The following is a 20,237-nucleotide window of genomic DNA, read 5'->3' on the forward strand; positions in this document are numbered from 1 at the left end:
TTCATAGATTAGAATATATTTACCTGCTATTTTTTGGAATGTATTATCTGATCCAGATTTCTTCTCTGTTTCAGAAACTATCAGTGTGGACCAGACCGTGACCCAAGTGTTCCGTCTAAGACCTTATCAAGATGTCTATGTGAATGTAGTAGACCCTAAGGTATGTTTTCGTTCTGAACTCACATATCTTTTGGAGGTGATTAGCACCCTGCCTCAAGATGGGGTCTCTAAGGAAATAATGAGTTACTTAAGTATAGTGTTGGACTATTAAACATATGGTCATATGTAGGTTGTTTATGTTATAAGTAGTATGTAGGTTGCATTTAAATCCATCTTCCCTGTTTTTTAAAGATTTTAAAACCATCCTCCCCATTTTTTAAAGATTTTAAAAAGATTTTGTATGTATATATGTGTGTTTATAAAGCTAAATGTAAAATTTCTATTAAAATACTAAAATTTTCTTAACGTATTCTTATTTTTCGTCTAGAGAGGATGCTATAATAGGTAAAAATTATTGTCTAAAAGATATTATTGACATTATCTAGGGAAAGAAAGCATCCAGTTCAATGCCATATTTGTGTTCCAGAATCAAGACTAAAACACAGAATTAGTATTTTAGTGCTCATTGAACTTAACCATGATACAGCTGTTAAAGCATCTATTACAGACTTACCATCTACACTCAGTAGCCTTCTCTGACAGGATAAAATTCTGTTTGTCAGGGTTCTGCTATTGAATGATCTTTCTGTACTTCTATTTTGCCAAAATGTTTCTCCGTGATGAGTGGGCATGATCTTAGGACTTAAACTGTGGCAGAGTAATGCAGAGAGATATATTTGATTCCCTTTTAGGATGTAACCCTTGATCTAGTGGAATTAACCTTTAAGGATCAATATATTGGCCGTGGGGATATGTGGCGACTAAAGAAAAGTTTGGTAAGATGTGATTTTTAAAAAGTTATTTTTTCCATTATATTAATAATCCATGTTCATTATAAAAATTAGAAGATCTATTAGGGAGAAGTGTTTAGAATAATTTCAAATTCCAGTATCATAGACCATTATTGTTAAATACTTTGTGTATCTTCCATTCTCTTTTCATAGTTTTTTTTTGAGTTGTTTATTATTATTATTATTATTATTATTATTATTATTATTATTATGTTTTTGCTTTTTGTTTATTGTCAGATTTTTACTCTGCAATTTTGGTTTGAATGGGAAATTTTAATATTATTTTACTTTTGAATGAGACTTTAGGTTTTACATCTTCACTTGATCTCATTTGCTCCTCACAGTTCCTCTTTGTGGACAGGTATTTGTTACCCTTAATTTATAGATGTGAAAACTGAGTTTGGGAAGTTAAGTGATTGGCCGAGACTGGAAGGCTTGTAGGCAGGAGAGACTGGGCTAGAATCCAGATCTTATTTCTTCCAGGTTAGACTGCTTTTGCTGTAACCTCCTCCCATTTTCCTTATTTATTTATTTTTAATGAACATTTTTCACTTAAAATGATGAGTTCATCAGAACTGTGAGCTCATGCTGAAAATTCTTATTGGACTTTTTGAGTATTATGAAACAATAAATTATAGGTAGATTTTCCATACAGTGTAATTTTCAGGAAAAAAGTATCTTTGCTCATTTTGATGGTGGGAGGAGGGTTCCATTTTCTAAAATGAGAGGTAAATTATTCTTTATTTAAGAGAATATGTAAAGGTAGATATGCTATGCAAACATATGTGAAGATAAGTATATTGGTGAAGCTGGCCACTTATCCACCTGGTCTTTACTATTCTTGATACTCGCCAAACTCTTAAGAACCTACTGTTATACCTGCCCCATCAAGTTTCCCTCTGGGATAGTTCTATTACTCCCATGTTAGTTGAACTTGAGAGATTAGAAAGCCAGGGGAGTTTCTTTGTGACTCTTTTATGGCCTTGATGTGTTATTGAATCTCTCTCTCTCTTCCCTTAGGTCAGCACATGTGCCTATATCACTCAGAAGGTGGAATTTGCTGGCATCAGGTAGACATTGCATCACTCTTGACTTATCTGCTAGTAAACGGGAATAGGATCTAATACAGTAATGGGGCTATGAACAGCATTTGAGGTTTATGGATGTCCACATAATAAAATACATGATAGCTTAAAACATGAGATTGTTATAGCTAAAACAAACCAGAAAACTTAAAAATGCATTAGAAAAGTTTTAAGATGACTGGAAGTTGCTAAAACCAATTGGTATTTTGTAGCAATGGAGATCTAGACTCCTAATTTTGGAACTGGAAACAGCTTTAGATGAACATATTTAAATCAGACCTTCTTGTTTTACAGATTAGGAAATGTGTTTGGGGACATAAAATGACTAGCACAGTAGTTCCTGATTTGCTGCCTTTTTAACTGTTTTGTATTGCTCTTGATTTATTAAAATTATGTATTTCAGTTTGTGAAGAAGAGAGAAAAAGGGACTTTTTGAAACCTTTTAAATTTAAAAAGCATAACATCTACAGGATAAAGCCTTCAGTACAAAGAGGTGTATAATGAAATATAATCCTTCTCCTTACAAAAAGCTGTGTTTTTCCCGAAATTTACTGTGTGTATACAAGTACATTTACATCTGGTCGACTCTCTTTTAATGATGCTAAGATTGACCAGTGAGTTCTGATGATGCAATCTGGTCCCCCATTTTGAAGTTCCCCATGAACTTTTCACCTGTTGGTTTCATCTATTGACGATTGTTGCTGGGTGGTGGTTTTCTAATTCAATAATTTCTTCTACTTTTATTGGCCACAGTCCTTTTGAAAAGAATTTTCACTAGCAACTAGGGTTATTTGATTAGTCTGAACGACTTGATCAGGAAACAAAGAAAAGATGAAAGATTAATTTTTCCGAAAAGGAATGTTGTTAAAGTTGTTGGAGGATCAAAATTCTTTGAAAAATCTTAGCAGCTAAAGCACAACCCAAGGGACTAAGTCTCGAGCAGAACAAGAAATGTAACCTAGATTCATGCCTTCCAGTACAAGCTAGTCTTTTGGAGGCATGGACCAGGAATCAAGAAACCTAGATGCTACTTCTGCAGTTCCAGGGATTAGCAGGGTGGTGTTGAGCAGGTCGGAGATTCTTGGAGCCTACTTATCCCGGAAATGAAATGGTCTGTTTAGAATCTTTTTTCTGTAAAGGACTAGATAGTAAATATGTTAAACTTTGATCCACATGGGTCTCAGGTATCTGTTGCCAATGGTTTGCTTTTTTAAACTGTGTTAAAATGTAAAAGTTGTTCTTAGCGTTGGCCATACAAAAACAGAAGATGGGCTGGATTTGGCCTGGGCTATAGTTTGCTGGGCCCTGGTTTAGAAACTTCAGATTCCTTTCATTCTTAAATTCTTTATTTCTCTATATAAATGTCCTCATACATATGGTGCTAGACACAGAAATGAAAATGTTACCATAAAGGCAGTTTTAGACTTTTAAAGATCTGTCCTAATATTTTGCTCATTTATGGCTCAATGTAAACCACAAAGTCTTCTACCATTTTTCCAGAATACTTATTTATGGTCTTCCTACACTGAATCAAAAGTCACTTTTCCTAGCTACATGAAGGCATGGAATAAAAAAAAAAAGTTCTGGGTCTCGTATGAAAAAAGGAAGTATAATAATTATTTGTATAAAGTCATAATAAATTATTAAAGAATTTCTCTGTAATTTAGCTTTTTTAACCTGATAATTTAGTCAGTAATTAAGGATATATGAGAGAATTTCATTACCTTGAGACCCTGCCTTTGAGACATTATTTTTTTCTTAAAAGATAAACATTTTGATTTTCTCTGAGTAAATTTCTAATGTATTCTCTAAAATGTTAAAAAAGTCAGTATTTTAAAAAAATTAAAGAAAATGTTATAAGAAAAATATTGCACCTAAATCTTATCTCCTAATTGCTTTTTTAAGATATCAAACTTACAAATTTAGTCTCTTCGATCTTATTATGAAGAGATTTCTTTTTTCCAGATACAGTTTTTGGGACCGTCTACTAGCCGTGTGTGTGTGTGTTTTTTTTACTTAAAATTTTTTTTTCTGACTCATAGTCCAGAGAGAACGACACTGAATAATTTCTGGCCCTTACTTCTCAGCTGTCCAGGCACAGACAGAACTGGATGGAGAGTTGCACTTACTTAAAGCCCCTTGAGTTTAGGTGTTTTCCTGCTGGATCCACCTCACTGCAGAGGGTCTCCTAGGATCTTCTCTGACTTGAACTCTGACTCTATGGTGGCCATTCTCTTAAAATGTTTCTTCTAATTATAGAATTGAAACTATTAAGTACTAGTTTTCAGCACATACTGTATACAAGGCAATAAACTACGTATTTTTATATATAATGCTTGCTCGTTGGGGAGAATTTGAAAAACAATAGAGGAGACAATATTCAGAAGCAACCACTGTTAACTTTCTGACATAGTTCTGTCAAAATGTTGTCTTTTTATTTCCTTTTGGCTTGACCATGTACAATTTTATATAATTTATTTTTTAAAATAAAACCAAAACTCCTTGTATTTGCCAAATAATTTCCTCAGTTATCTTCACATTGGCCATGGAATCTTGCCCGGACATTTCTTGTTTCCTACTGTTTCACAGTTTAGTGATCACATAGTCAAAACCTCATCTTAGAAGTGTTGGTAAGACTCGCATAATAAACTTACATCATCATTGTGGGAAAAAAAACCCAACTTTTCATAATTTAAAAAATACATATTCTAGAACATTTGGATAATACAGAGAGTATAAAGATGAAAATTTACAATGGTATGTAAGCCAACTACCTACAGATAACTACTATTAAATGTTGGCGTGACCTTCCAATATTTTTTTGCATACATAGAAGCACATACATGTATCTTAAAGATAGTGTGTAATAATAATACATGTATCTTAAATAAATAGAAATGATACTCTGTGTGCTATTTTGTATCTTTTTTCCACTTAAAAGCCTATAAACATTTTTGGTGAAGTTGAAACTTCTTGTAAACATTATTTTAATGGTTTTAATGATATTCTATCATCTGGATACCTTATAATTTACTTAACTGGTTTACCACTACTGGACATTTAGGTTGTTCAAAAGTGTATAATGCAAATGATACTACAGTGACCGTACTTTGCATTTACTTTAACCTTTTATTCACAGAATGTTGAAACTTGGCTGTAAAGGATAGTGGAGATCACTGACCCCCAACAGCTCACTTGATAGAAAAGGGAAGGGAAGTGACCTCAAGATCTTAATCAGGAGCTAGTGCCCCCAGGTTGCCTTCATCCTGGTCTAGGGCTTGGCAGTGTACCATTCTGCCTCTCTCATGGGAAGCCCTGTGTGCTCTAGGTTGTTTCCTGGGGGATATGGATTTGACTTTGCATCTGTCTGTGGAATTTCTTTTTCTGTTGAACTCGTAGAAAAGAGGAGATTGCTGCCTCAGGGCCATTCTAAGTTCCCATTTGGGTAAGAGCTTTTTTAGGCTTAGCAAAGGTCAAGATTGCAAGCTCATTCTCTCTCCCTCTGTGTGTGTGTGTGTGTGTGTGTGTGTGTGTGAGAGAGAGAGAGAGAGAGAGAGAGAGAGAGAGAGAGAGAGAGAGAGAGAGAGATAAAGAACCATTTCCATAGGAATAATAACTAATGTGCAGTTTACCAAGTCTTCTCATTTATAGTATCTCTTTGGGTCCTTCCAGGAGCTTTAGATGATGGATAGGGCAGGATTCTCTCCTTAACCACATTACTGATTTTTTTTTATTGAGGTTTAGATAGAGCCTCAGGGAGTGGAGGCACAAGAATCCAAGCCCACATTTTATACCACTTTGTCTATATGTACTAATAGGAGTTGGTGAGTGAGTGCACTAACAACAAGCTCATTTTAGAGGTAGCTTATATGCAGAATACTTCCTGCTAATAGATCTCATAGATCATGGGAACAGAGAATCCTTCTTTATAATATTAAAGAAACAGAGTCCTTGCTCAGGTCAAGTTTGCTGCAATTGTCCCTCACAGACACGCTTGGGTAAAGGAATACCAAGAATCACTCCTCTTGGCTAAAGCAGCCCTGAGACCCTGAGAAGCATATTAGGAAAACGAGCTTGGTCCAGCCTTCTTCATTTTACAGATGGTAGGGAGGCCCAGGGAGGCTGATTGGTTGATGGTACAGTGTTTCCCAGGTCTCCTGAGCTGTGACTCATGCTACACAGCATTTTCTTTGCTTTTATTTGATCTTTTCCTTTTTTTTTTTTTTTTTTTAATGAGGACCGATTGCTTAGAGGCCAGGCAGCCAACTGCATTGAAGTTGGTAGAAGAGAAAGGTTTCCGTGGTTGATTGAGAGATGATTACAAGGTCCTCAGGTAGCAAGTACCACTTCCTCTCTGGGATAGCCTCTTGTGTTACTATTTTCTCATTGTTATTGTTCTTGCTAATACAAATAGCCACTAGTACTCTTAACTGAACATCTCCTACCTACCACCCCCACATTGTCCTGAATGGTTTCCTTACATTAGAAACAGGTCTGCAACCGGAAGGCCATTCAACTAGTAAAGTGACACTCAGAACTGAGATTCCTGCCTAGACCAATTTTACTCGCTGGTCAGCTCCGAAGGCCATGTTCTTTGAACTGCACTATCTATTTCACACCCTTAAAAAGTTGCAGAGGAGAAAACAGCAAACCCCAAAACACAATAGCAAGTTGCCATGAAAATTATTCAATAGAAAGGCCTCCATTGAATTGGGACCCTATCCCTTCTTGCCTCCCAACTGTTTGTCTTCTAATCCTTATATTAAGATGGATTTTGTTTCTGTTGAAACTCATTGTATCAAAGCTGGAATTAGCAAAATTGTTTATCAGTGTTCCTTAACTGTTTTTGTGACGTGGACCCCTTTTAAAGAGTTGACAAAAGCTATATAATTCTCTGCTCAGAAAATTTTGCATCATTTCAGAGGGTTCATGGGTTCCCTGAAGCCTTTCCTTAGTCCCACATGTTGCCTATGGGCTCCCAGATTAAGATCTTCTGTTGTACATACTCAGTTTGCTCTAGGAATTCTTGATGTTGCGTAATCCGTTCGTGGTGCTATCTCTGGAAATCTGTACTTGGCCAGGTCTGGGTATAAGTAACTTCAGAGTGAGCCACCCTGAAATCATTCTGTTTTTCGGTAGTTTATGGAAGACTTGTAATAACTTGTGTGTATATCTCCTTTCAGGGCACAGGCTGGCGAGCTATGGGTCAAGAACGAGAAGGTCATGTGTGGTTATATCAGTGAAGATACCAGGGTAAGACTGATAAAATGCTTTTTGGTTTTGTTTTCCCGTACCATTATGTCTGAGTCCTGAAATCAAGAACAAAACAGAGAAACAAGCAAAAACTTGATAATCTCATGATGACTACTACTATCTGTCTGCCCAGTTTGGGCTATATTGTAATACTGAAGGGGACTCTTTTAAAATTCTAATGTTTTACAGTTGGAGCTCTCCAATTTGGGGTCGATCTTCATTTTCTTCTTCTGAAGGAGGTCTGTTTAATATCAGACATAGACATGTGTCTAGCTTGCAGGCTTCTATGCCCACTAATACCTAGCCAAAGTTAGACTCAATGTGAGAATGCATTGGTAAGCACGAAGAGAGACCTTTACAAAGGAATCTCCTTTGTTCTCTATTCTGGTTGGAAGAATCCAACCTGAATAGCTATGAACATTACCCATGCTGGTGAAGCCATCCACCTGCTCTTCCTTGTTCTCATCCCCCTGCCTCTTTGAGAGCAGTGGTGCTCAACTGGGGATGATATTTCCTCCCCAGGCGTCTTTTGCCAGTGTCTGGAAACATTTCTGGTTGTTACAAGTGGAGTTGTGTGGAGAACACTGCTAAACACTCTTCAGTGTATAGGACAGGCTATAAAGAATGATCTGGCCTCAAATGACAATAATGTTGTGGGGGGCTATTTTGCACATTGTGGGATGTTCAGCAGCATTTCTTGCTTCTACCCACTAAATGCCAGTAGCACTCTCCACCTCCCCTACCGTGCAAGTCATGAGAACTAGAAATGTCTCCAGACATCACCACATGTCCCCTGAGAGAGCAAAATTGCCCCTATTGAGAACCAGTGCCTTTAAAGGTAACCTCTATCTGAATTTTATTTTCGTAATTTCCTTGTTGCTTACATAGTGGTAATACATATGTACTTTATCCTAAGTGGTATACTTATTTGTTTTGTTTATTTTGAACTTTATTAAAGTAGAATAAAAATGTATATAGTCTTTTTTTTTTAAGCTAGCTTGTTTGTACTCAGTACTATATTTTGAATCTGTAATTAGGAGTGTATTTGCTGGGTCATAGCTTCTACTTTGTAGGATAATGCCTAATTATTTTTCAAATTCCTTGTACTAATTTATACTCCTAGTAGTAGTATATAAAATCTCTTGTAGTTTTTCACTTTTTCCAACACTCGTTCTTAAATTTTTAAAGCTTTTGCAACCCTAGTGGGCATAAATTGGTATTTTATAGTGATCTTAATTTGCTTTTTCCCAGTTTTCTAGATATTCACTCTTAAGCACGACTTACAAAGACCCTAATAATTTGGCATATGCTTACTGTTTCAACATCATTCATTCCTTTATTTAACATAATATAGATCCACCTCTTTTGTTTCAGCTACTGTGCTTTTTTCCTCCCTTTAAATCTGAAACAGAACAGTATCAGTGAACAACCTTCATTCTAGAGAGGAAATCAAAGAGGGGAATCCCCATTCCCTGGGGATCCATGGGTGAGCAGCACAGACCAGATCCCTCCTGTCAAGGAGCTTATACCCTAGTAGGGAGATAGATGTGGCTAGACACCTAGTCCATAAACGTAGTAATTATATATTATGATGAGTACTTCAAAGGAAATTAATTGGGTAAAGAGGCAGACTAACTGAAGGTGGCTTCCTTAATAGGTGAATAAATAAATTAAAATTTTTGAGGGTAATAGGACATTGACATAGAGAAAAACAGGAGACCCTTCTTACAAAGGTGGGCAGGGAGGTCTTCTCTGAGAAGGTGCCTGAAAGATGAGACTTAGCATATGGAGGTTGAGGCAAAGAGTGTTTCAGGCAGAGGAAATAATTGTGAGAGGCCAGTGTGACAGAACCATAGGAAAAGAGAAGGGAGAATGATGTCAGTGAGGAGGTAGTCAGGTTCCAGCCAATTAATACAGGACTTTGAGGGGCATTTATTCTAAAGACGGTTCGAAGCCATCGAAGGATTTTAAGCAGGGGTGTGATGCATGAATTATGCTTTTAAAAGATCACTTACTCTTTTAGTTGGATTTTATTGGAAAAAAGCCAGCGTAACAGTGACAAACTGATGCTTAAAGGTCAACTTTTTTCTCTCTTATGAAAGAAGTGCATAGGTAGTCAATTCATGGCTGGTATGATTGTCACAATTACTGGTGATCTAAGGCTCCTCTGCCTTTGTGTTGGACCATCCTCAGGATAGGATTTCCATGATCTAGCTGGAGCTGCTGAAACCGCATCCATATTCCAGGCAGAAGAGAGAGGAAGGGAAGAAAGACAAGAGGGGTACATTCTGCAGCCAAGTTTGCTTCCTTCAAGGACATAACACTTCCATTTACATCTTACTGGCCAGAATTTAGTCACATGTAGCTGCTCAGGAGACTGAGAGGGTTAGTCTTTTGGTTGGGTCCCTTGCCTCCCAGAATAGAGTCAGATTCCTGTTTCTTAGGAAGAAAGGATGTTAGATAGGTATCCACAGTACCTGCTGTAGCCCCTTTGGCCCTGGTGTAGAGAGTTGTTTGTAGGGTCAAGAGTAGAAGCAGAAAGAAGTTAGGGAGTTAAAAGATGGTGGCATGGAGTAGTGTGGGAGCTGTAGCAATGGAGAGATGTGGGTAGATCTGAGATACATTTGAGAGACACAGAAATTACTGATAGATTGGATGTGAGGAGTGAAGGAAAGAAGAATTGAGCAGCTGGGTGGATAGATGGTAATGTCATTTACGAGATGCTGAAGACGGGAGAATACGGTTGGGGGAAATTCACAAGCTCAGTTTGTGAGATGCCTTTTGGACATCTGAGTGGAGAAATCAGGGGAGATAGTTGAGTCTAGAGCTCATTTTATCACTTCTGTATAACTACCTGACTGTGTCCTAGCCTTGGGAACCATTTGCTGTTCCTCAAACATGCCACATTCTTTCTTGCCTCTGTGTCTTTGCACAGGCCGCTCTTTTTGCCTGGGAAAGACCCTACCTTCCCCCTTTCCCAAGCCACTCATCATCCTTTAGTGCTAGTCTCAGGCTTTCATGCTTCCGGAAAGTCTTCCTGGTCTCATCAGACTGGAAGTGCCCCCATGGCACCTTGGACAGGTGAATGCATATGTTAGCACTTATTACACTGTGGTAGATATGTGTGCTTGCTTTCCAGGCTGCAGACACTTTGAGGGCAAGGAATGTATCTTTTGCCTTTATATCTCAAAGTTCTCTGGCATGGCTCCTGGCACTTAATAGTCTTTCAAACATTTGTTGAATGAAAGTTTAGACATGCTTTCCTCCCTCAAGAATTCACAATCTGTTTAGGAAAACAAGAATTTAGTGTATAAAAAGAAATAAGCACTGCAAAGTTTAGTTAATGGCACATGGCCCTCTTACTTTAGATAAACTTTATAACCAGTTAAATTATCTGGTTTTTCAGCCCACAAAAGGTTAGACGTAGCAAACGTGAAAGGAAAGGGAGTATAGATGTCCGAAACTTATTTTTATACAGAAAAAATAAGATGGATTGATTGATACATAAAGATATGGCTAGATGATGATAGGTAAATGATAAAACAAATGTCATATTCTGTATAGGATTTACGTGGTGGATATGTAGGTGTTGTCTGGATGATTTTTTTCAGCTTTTTTGTATGTTTGATAATTTTTGTAAAAAAATAATAATAGTATCCCAAATTCTAAATTAAGAATTGCAACATTAACCGTATTATACAGACATAGCTGGTTTTCTATATAAATATTAAAATATAATTTAAAAGTTCTAACCAGCATTAACTAGAATTTTTCAAAATATCTTTGAAAGATATTCAAATACAGTAAATGATTAATTCACTTAAAAAACAAAGGAAGGCAAACAGCCCAATGAAAATGAGCAAATGGTTTGAATAGACATTTTTCCAAAGAAGATATACAAATGGTCAATAAACACATGAAAAGATGCTCAATAGCATTAGTCATTAGGGAAATGTAAATCAAAAACCACCATGAGATACCACCTCAAACACACTAGGATGACTATAATAAAAATAAAAAATTTTTAAAAGGAAAATAACAAGTGTTGGAGAGGATGTGGAGAAATTGGAACCCTGGTGGCAATGTAAAATGGTGCCGCCACTGTGGAACAGTTTGGTGGTTCCTCGAAAGGTTAAACGTGGAATTACCAAATGACCCAGCAATTCCACTCTTAGGTATACACCTGATAGCATTGAAAATATGTGTTCACACAAAAACTTGCATACAAATGGTTGTAGTAGTAGTATTCATAGTAGCCAAAAAGTGGAAACAACTCAAAATGGCCATCAGCTGATGATCAGATAGACATAATGTGGTATAACCATACAATGGAATGTTAATGAAAAAAGAATGAAATGATGATTCATGCAGCACCATGGACGAACCTTGAAAACAGTAGGCTAAGTGAAAGAAACCAGTTACAAAAGACCACATATTGCGTGATTCCATTTATGTGAAGTGTTCACATAAATATAGAGACAGAAGGTAGGTTAGTGGCTGCCAGGAAAGAAGGGAGTAGGGAGTAACTGCTATGGGTATGGTGATTCTTTTTGGAGTGATAAAGATGTCTGGAATTAGACAGTAGCAATCGTTGCATAATATTGCACATGTACTAAAAACCACTGAATTCACTGAAATTGGTGAACATTATGTGATGTGAATTTTATCTTAACAAAATATCTACATTAAAAAAAAACAACAAAAAAAGGGACCATTGGGAGGGTAATTTGAATATGGCAGTAATTGATACTTTTACAGTTTTAAAGTGGAGAACACACTTAAGTTCTAACCAGAGTTAACAGGAATTTTTCAAAGTACTCTGAAAGACTTTCAAATACAGTAAATAATTGATTAAAAAATATAAAACACAGACATAACTAAAAATATCACTCTATAGATTCATGTAGATGCACACACACTTAGTAAATACAGAATGTGTTAACCAGATTTGGAAAGTAGCTTTTAAATCAACTTAATAAAACATAGTTTTCATACAATAAAACATCCATTATATGTGTATAGTTTAATTTTGATAAGTGTATATACCACAATCAAGTATAGAACATTTTCATTACTCCAAAAAGTTCCTTCATGACCCTTTGCTGTCAGTGCCGCCATACACACAGGCACCCATGAAGCTTATTTTATCTGTAGAATAATTTTGCCTAAAAAGGTATCTTAAAAAAAATAAATTCTGTAATCATAAGAGCATTGCATGTTTATTATAAAAAGTTTAGACAGTATATATTTTGTTTGTTTCTCTGAAATATTTCAAACTTTAAAAGGTAAAAAGATAAACGAAAAAAGCAAAATCACTCATTCCAATACCCAGAGACAATTACAGTTAACATTTTGAAAGATATATTTTCTCTTGAATCTTTGTGTTTCTGTGTGTTAGAGAGGGAGAGTGAATTTATTGAGTGTTGTCTGTTATGCCCCAGAGACTATGGAAAGCCCTGGGAAGTGCATGGAGAACATGCTTCTGTCTTTAAGGAGTGAGGTCTCCAATAAACTAAGAGATTGTCAGATACTTCATTTTGTTTTCTCACCAAATGTCCAGAACCTTTTAGAGGAGGAAAGGACTGGGTAAGGGGCTTTGTGGTAAAGCATATAGACTCAGAAAACCACTTACGCTTTTCCTACAGGCAGTCTGGGTGTGGAGCTGGGGTACGATGTGAATTATTTGTTATACCCGGCAACTCATCAGCTGGCATGTCTTAGCCCAAGTTCTACTTCCATAATGAGGTTTCCTTGACTTTCCCAGGTAGATTTGCTGCCCTTTCTCCATTTCTTGTGGGAAGCTTCAATGGAATATTTGTATATATTGTAATACTTTGCATGTCTTTATCTTCTATGATTAGCTCCTAGAGGGGAGGGATGGGATCCTCTCATGGCCTATGATGCCACGGATGAAGCTTGCTTTTAGAAGTCTCATGTCACGATTAAGAGAAATCCTCCAAAATCTCCAGTCATTGATTTTTTTTATTTTTGGTGGTGGTGGTGGTAAAAAACATAAAATTTATCATCTTAACCATTTTTAAGCAGTTCAGTAGTGTTAAGTATATTTACATTGTTGTGGAACAAATCTCCGGAACTTTTTCATCTTACAGAACTAAAACTCCATATATGTCATTGTTTTTTTAATGCAGTTATGTTTTTGTTTATTTCAGGTGGTGTTCCGTTCTACGTCAGCTATGGTTTACATATTTATTCAGATGAGCTGTGAAATGTGGGATTTTGATATTTATGGTACTGTTCCCAAGTGCTTGTTGTAACTGCTAATGGGGAAAAATCTGCTTTCTCCTTAGTTGTCATTTACAGTGAGCTCTTAACATTCTCTAAAGATGTGTCTTGAGATTTTTACAAATCCTCAAATGCTAAAACAAACATTTTATACATATAGTGGATTACAGGAACTGAAATAAAGTATTAATAAAAAATCTGAATTCTCAGATCTTTAATTATTTTATAACTATAGGGTTAAAAGTCAGAGAGTGATTCTGTGGCTAGGAACCAACACTTTCTCTGACATCTTTCATTTCTCTTATCACAGAAATCACCAGATTTATCTCATTTTATTTGAATTACTACACAGTAAAGAACAATAAAGCCGCTTTGAGGTGTGGATACTATGTCCAATAGTATAGCAGCCTCATGGTGCATGCAATTCAAATTTGTTTACCAGAATTATAAATTAATTTTTGCTGTGGGTCATCAAGGTCATTCAGAAACAGCAGGAACTGAAAATGGTAACTTAGTGAATGCCCAGGGCCTACAAGATCTTCTAACAAACTGCAAGCATCGCTATGAGAGTAATTGTATTTAAAAGTTAGATGGTTCTCTCATTTTGAAACTACATCATATTTTTCAGTCATCAAAGCTTTTTTCATCTTGTATTTTATCTTGAAGCTATGGTCTCTTAATGAGTGAGGTAAGTATTAAATTTGGCTCCATAGAAAGTCGAGGTTGAAACCATTTTTATACATATGGCTTTCATGACCTTGTTTTAGGATATAGCAGAACCTACCTTCTCTGAGTATACTAGGAGAAGAAATTATAAACAAGAAATAAAGACACTCCTTACCTTCTTGTTGTTTCTTTTCAGGGGATCTGTATTTTGAGAAAGCTGTGAATGGTTTCCTTGCTGATCTCTTCACCAAGTGGAAGGTATGTTTCTTCTTATGCACTAAATCTTATTGAGTAAACATTATTCAATGCACATTTTAAAAATGTACTAGGCATAGGACCTGAACAGATGCTTCTCCTAAGAAGACATAAAAATGGCCAATAGACATGAAAAGATGCTCAACTTCAACAGCTGTTAGGGAAATGCAAATCACAACCTCAGTGAGATACCACTTCATACCTGTTATAATGGCTGCTATTAATAGGACAAGTAATAACAAGTGTTGGAGGGGTTGTGGGAGAAAAAAGAACTCTCATACACTGCTAGTGGGAATGTAAATTGGTACAGATGCTATGGAAAACAGTATGGAGGTTCCTCAAAAAATTAAGAATAGAATTACCATATGACCCAGCCATTTCTCTTCTGGGCATCTACCCCAAAAATTTGAAAACATTTATTTGTAAAGATATGTGCACCCCAATGTTCATTGCAGCAGTATCCACAGTGGCCAAGACATGGAAACACTGAAGTGCTCTTGGATAGATGGTTGGATAAAGAAGATGGGGTACATAGGCACAATGGACTATTATTCAGCTGTAAGAAAGGATGAAATACTGCCATTTGTGACAACATGGATGCATCTCGAGATCATGCTAAGTGAAATGCTAAGTCAGACAGAAAAAGTTGAGAACCATATGATTTCACTCATGTGAGATCTGAAACAAAGCAACAAACAAGACAAACAGTAACTCACAGATACAGACAATAGTTTAGTAGTTACCAGAGGGAAAGTGGGGAGGAGGGGAGGTAGATAAGGGTAAAGGGGGTCAAATATATGGTGACAGAAGGAAATTTAACTTTGGGTGGTGAACACAAAATACAATATACATATGACATATTATTAAGTTATACACCTAAAACCTATATAATTTTATTTACCAATATCACCCCAATAAATTTAATTTAAAAAAAAGAAAAATGTGCTATTTCTATTAAGCCACATTTAATTGAGATATCTTAACTAAAGCCTAAATTGATGACTCTAGATTTAAATTACTTTAATCTCCTCAGCATAGTAAAGGTCATTTATGAAAAACTCAAGGTTAACATCATACTCAATGATGAAAGGTTGAGAACTTTCCCCCTTAAGATTAGGAGTAGGGTAAGGATGCCTGCTTTCACTAGTATTCAGTGCTGTGCTGGACATTCTAGCCAAGCAAGAAAAAGAAATAGAAGACATTTATGTTGGAAAAGAAGAAGTAAACCTATATTCACAGATGATATCCTATACTTAGAAAAACTTTAAAGGTCCATAAAAAAACTACTAGAGCCTAATAAATGAATTCAGCAAAGCTGCAAGATACAAATTCAACACATAAAATCAGCAGTGAACAATTAAACAGGAAATTAAAAAACAAGAAATTAAATTAAATTAATAAAAAGGGAAGTAAAAATTCCAATTACAAGAATAATTTGGAGTAATTTAGGTGCAAGGAGGTGCAAGACTTGTATACTAACACCTACAAAACATTGTTGAAAGAAATTAACAAAGGCCTAAATAAATGAAAAATAATCTGTGTTCATAGATTGGAAGACTTAATATTGTTAAAATGGCAATACTACCCAAAGCAGACTACAGCCCAATTTAGTCCCTATTGAATCCTGTTACAATGCATGCCTTTTTAAAAAAAAAAAAAAAAAAATTTTTTTTTTTTTTGTAAAGAAATGAAAAAGTTCGCTGTCTAAAATTTATGAAATTGTGGTGTATGTGGACTCAAGGAATAGTACTAAACAATTTTTTTTTTTTTTCAAAACAATCTTGAAAAAGAACAAAGTTGAAGGACTGCCACTTCCTAATTTCAAAATTTACAGTAAAGTCCAAATAGTCAAAACTGTGATGCTGGCATAAAAATATATATGTATCAATGGAATAGAATTGAGACTACAGAAATCAACCCCCATACATCTACATTCAGTTGATTTTAGGCAAGGATGTCAAGTCTATTCAATGAGGGAAAGAATAGTCTCTTCAACAATGATATCTTCTGAGGTAATTGAATATCCATATGCAAAGGAATGAATTTGGACCCTTACCTCACAGCATATAAAAATATTAACTCAAAATGGATCAAAGACCTATATATGAGAGCTAAAACCATGAAACTTTTAAAAGAAAGTATACGAGAATCTTTATGACATTGGTTTCTTAAATATGACACCAAAAACACAGGCAACCAAAAAAAATAGTTAAGGTGAATGAACTTCATTCAAATTAAAAACTTTTATGCATCAAAGGACACTATTAAAAAAGTGAAAAGACAACACAGAATGGGATAAAATATTTGCACATCATCTGTCTGATAAGAATCTAGTATCCAGAATACATAAAGAACTTTTACCAAGAACAAAAAGACAAACTACCCAATTAACAAATAGGCAAAGGACTTGAATATACATTTCTCCGAAGAAGATATGCAAGTGGCCAACAAGCACATGAAAAGATGCTCAAGATCATTAGTTATGAGTGATTTCCCAAACCAAATGCCACAATGAAATACCACTTCACATCCACAAGAATGACTATAATACTTTAAAAAAAAATGGAATATAACAAGCATTGGAAAGGATGTGAAGAAATTGGAATCCTTGTACATTTCTTTTGGGAATGTAAAATAGTGCTGAGGAAAACAATTTGGTGGCTTTGCAATAAAATAAACAGAATTACTATATGACCCAGCAGTTCCACACTTGGGTGTATATCAGAAAGAACTGACAATATGTTCACACAAAAACTTATACATGAATGCTTATAACAGCACTATTCAAAATAACCAAAAAGTAGAAACTGCATAAATGTTTGTCAGCTAAATGAATGGATAAACAAAATGTGGTATTATCTATAGAGTATAATATTTTTCAGCCATAAAAAGGAATGCTACAAAATGGATGAACCTTGAAAACATTATGCCAAGTGAGAGAAGCCAGATATAACACCACGTATTATAAGATCCTGTTTATATGAATGTCCAGAATAGGCAAAGCTATAGAGACAAAACATATAGATTAGTGGCTGCCAGGGGCTGGCCCTGGGGAGTGACTGCTTAATCAAAATGGAGTTTCCTTTTGGAAGAATGAAAATGTTCTGAAACTATGTAGTGGTGATCATTGCACAGTGTTGTTAATGTACTAAATGTCACTAGTCTCTCTGAGCTCCTATTTCCTTATCTACAAAAGTAAGATAATAATAATTCCTACCTCACAAGGTGTTTTAAAGTATCTGCACATAGTAAGGTCTCAATAGGATCCAGGTCTCAATGGAATCTAAGTCGCATTCTCTTTCCTTAGCATTATAGGAGCACTGTCTTTCAGCTCAGAGGTTAGAGAACTGGAAATAGGATAAGTGCCCTCAGAGACCTTGCAGACCTCCTGGGGAGATTATATATATGTATTTGAAACAACAGCTAATCAAATATTTTAGGGGTTGGAATTTTATTTACTTTTGAGATTGGACTTGGAAGGCTGATGAAGGTTTGGGTAGTTGGAAAGGAAGACAGAGAGGGTGTTTCAGATGAAGAAAGGCATATGAGCAAAAGGAAGACATGGGCATGAGAGTGGGGTGTAGTCTTTGGCGACTCCACCGATTTGTGAGGGAAAGAGTCAAGTGATAAGATTAGATTCGAAGGATAGGGTCAGGTCAAGCCAGGCAGTTATGACTTGAATTGATAAGAAGTGGGAGCTATTAAAGATTCTCTAGTAGAGGGTCAGAGTGATTAAAACTGGGGAAAATTTGAGGAAGAGCAGTCTAGTGGCCAGAAACAATTTGATGAAGAGACACACTGGAATTAAGCAGACCAGTTCAGAGGCTTCTGCAGTCTTGTGGCTTAATGGCGAATAGACCTCTGAGTCTGCCTGTGTAAGGGTCTGGGGAGAGCGCAAACAGCAGGGACTGCTGAAAGTCAAGCCTTAGGGATGGGCTGAATGATGGTCAGCTTGGACCGCCTAATGGCCGTTTCAATGTTGGGTCCATGAAAACCTCCACTTTAAGTCTGGTGCAGTGGCCCTTCAGATGTCTCCTAACCCAAGATTTTGTGAGTGTATACGTAATTAGACATAGGGACAAGGTATGTCATAAGCCCAGTCATTAGTTTTAGGACTTTGCTCTTAGGATTTATTTTTCAAAATCTAGAACTTGATTGTCAAGCAAGAACTTAAAAATGAATTAAAATGACTTTCTGTAATCACTCTATTGATTTAATGAAGACCGGTGAAAGTTATTTATATATATTATTGAATAACTTAAAGCTGATACGGTGGGTAGCAGGATAGAGCATGGGAATGTATGAATTTATTTCTGAGCCCAAAATATAGTGGTGATGGAGGTAATAGTGGTCCTAATTAACATTTGAGTATTTTGACATAGCATGTATTGTGGTAAGTGTTTTACCCATATTATAACACTAAATTTTCTTGTCCCTATTACATAGACAGAGAAAGTGCAGCTCTCAGAGGCTAGATAACTCATCCATGAATAGCCTGCAAAAGTAGGATAAGGATTCTAATCCTTTCTCATCCATTTGTCCAGAGCTAGTCTGAGATCGTAACCCCTGTGCTGCCCTGTCTATGTTTGTAATTCCACGCCTTGTCTCTGTTGTATACTATCTCCATCACACATGAGTTGAGAGGCTCATATGCACACACCAGCCCATTTTCAGGCATTATTTCCTATATGTCACTTATACCAAAATCACATAAAGATGCTGAGTTTGGAGCACTAGGAGTCCAGTAAATTAGTTGGTGGCTAATGAAGGTCTGCTCTTTTGTAGCACTCCGCTCTTGGCACTGGGGCTTGTATTTAGAAATTCCTGTCCACTTGAGGTATTCATCCATGGAAGAATATAAGGTCATATAATGTACAGTATGTTGTATACCTTATATGGTGAGCAATGCATTGTTTAGTCAGTAAGTACAGTTGGGTTAGAGATGGGGTTGTTCAGTGTAGGCTGTCTTCAAAGACCCAAGAGAACTGAAACTGAGCTTGCTGGCTCACTGGTACAAGCCAAATTTCATGGCCATCCATAAACACCCTACTTCCAGAACACTGATCTCCAAATTCCATGGAAATGTTTATTCTCGCTAGTCCTCATCCCAGACCAAAGGTGATTCATTGCCTTGGCTTTGACCCCTGAATCTTGAGTAGCCATCAGTCCTCATCCTATGACATTGGCAGGATGTGGAAGTGTCTTTGATTCTTACATCCAATGTCATTGATTCTATTATTGTTCCCTAAACTAAAGTTCTGAAGAATTAAAAAAACACTATGAAGGAGGTGCAAATACCATGATCCTCTGACACTAGGCTAATCTATTTCATGCCAAATCAAGAGCCAGGAGGCAGGGGCCTGTACCTTTTGGTGATCTGCAGTTTTCAAAGCACTTGACACATTCCTGGGACTTTAGGTTAACTTGTCCAAGGTCACAGAGTGGTAAGCTTCAGAGCCAGGACTCAATCCAGGTCTTCTGACTCCCAGCAGTGCTGTGTCCACAGCATTGTGCAATCTACAGTTAGTTACCTGATATTACCCAATACTGTACTGCCACGAAGCCTCATAGAACTGAGAATATTATGTTTGTGTTGGCTGCTTCATCGTGAAGTAAATGGAATAAACTTGAGCCCTTTTTCTCTACTCATGCCTAGGAGAAGAACTGTAGTCATGAAGTGACAGTGGTCCTATTTTCTAGAACTTTCTATGATGCAAAATCTGCTGGTAAGTAAATCTTTATCCTCATTATTTTTTGTTAAGCTTCTCACACCCTTACTCCCATC

General features: G+C 36.4%; 1 protein-coding gene across 14 annotated transcripts in view; it reads left to right on the forward strand.

Annotated features, from left to right (window-relative positions):
• The window catches only part of DEPDC5 (DEP domain containing 5, GATOR1 subcomplex subunit), a 112,745-nt gene that overhangs the window by 4,879 nt on the left and 87,629 nt on the right, over positions 1-20,237 (forward strand). For all 14 annotated transcript variants that reach the window (XR_005652615.1, XR_005652616.1, XM_039862002.1 and 11 more), the window contains exons 5-11: positions 75-160; positions 852-935; positions 1,971-2,020; positions 7,219-7,288; positions 13,459-13,537; positions 14,394-14,455; positions 20,109-20,178. Coding sequence is in view for 12 of the 14 variants with exons in the window: in XM_039862002.1 (XP_039717936.1) it covers positions 75-160; positions 852-935; positions 1,971-2,020; positions 7,219-7,288; positions 13,459-13,537; positions 14,394-14,455; positions 20,109-20,178 (501 nt within the window). In the remaining 2 variants the exon portion in view is untranslated. The remainder of the gene's footprint in view (positions 1-74; positions 161-851; positions 936-1,970; positions 2,021-7,218; positions 7,289-13,458; positions 13,538-14,393; positions 14,456-20,108; positions 20,179-20,237) is intronic.

This window comes from Pteropus medius, unplaced genomic scaffold (assembly GCF_902729225.1).
Source record: "Pteropus medius unplaced genomic scaffold, Ma_sr-lr_union100, whole genome shotgun sequence".
Taxonomy (NCBI): domain Eukaryota; kingdom Metazoa; phylum Chordata; class Mammalia; order Chiroptera; family Pteropodidae; genus Pteropus; species Pteropus medius.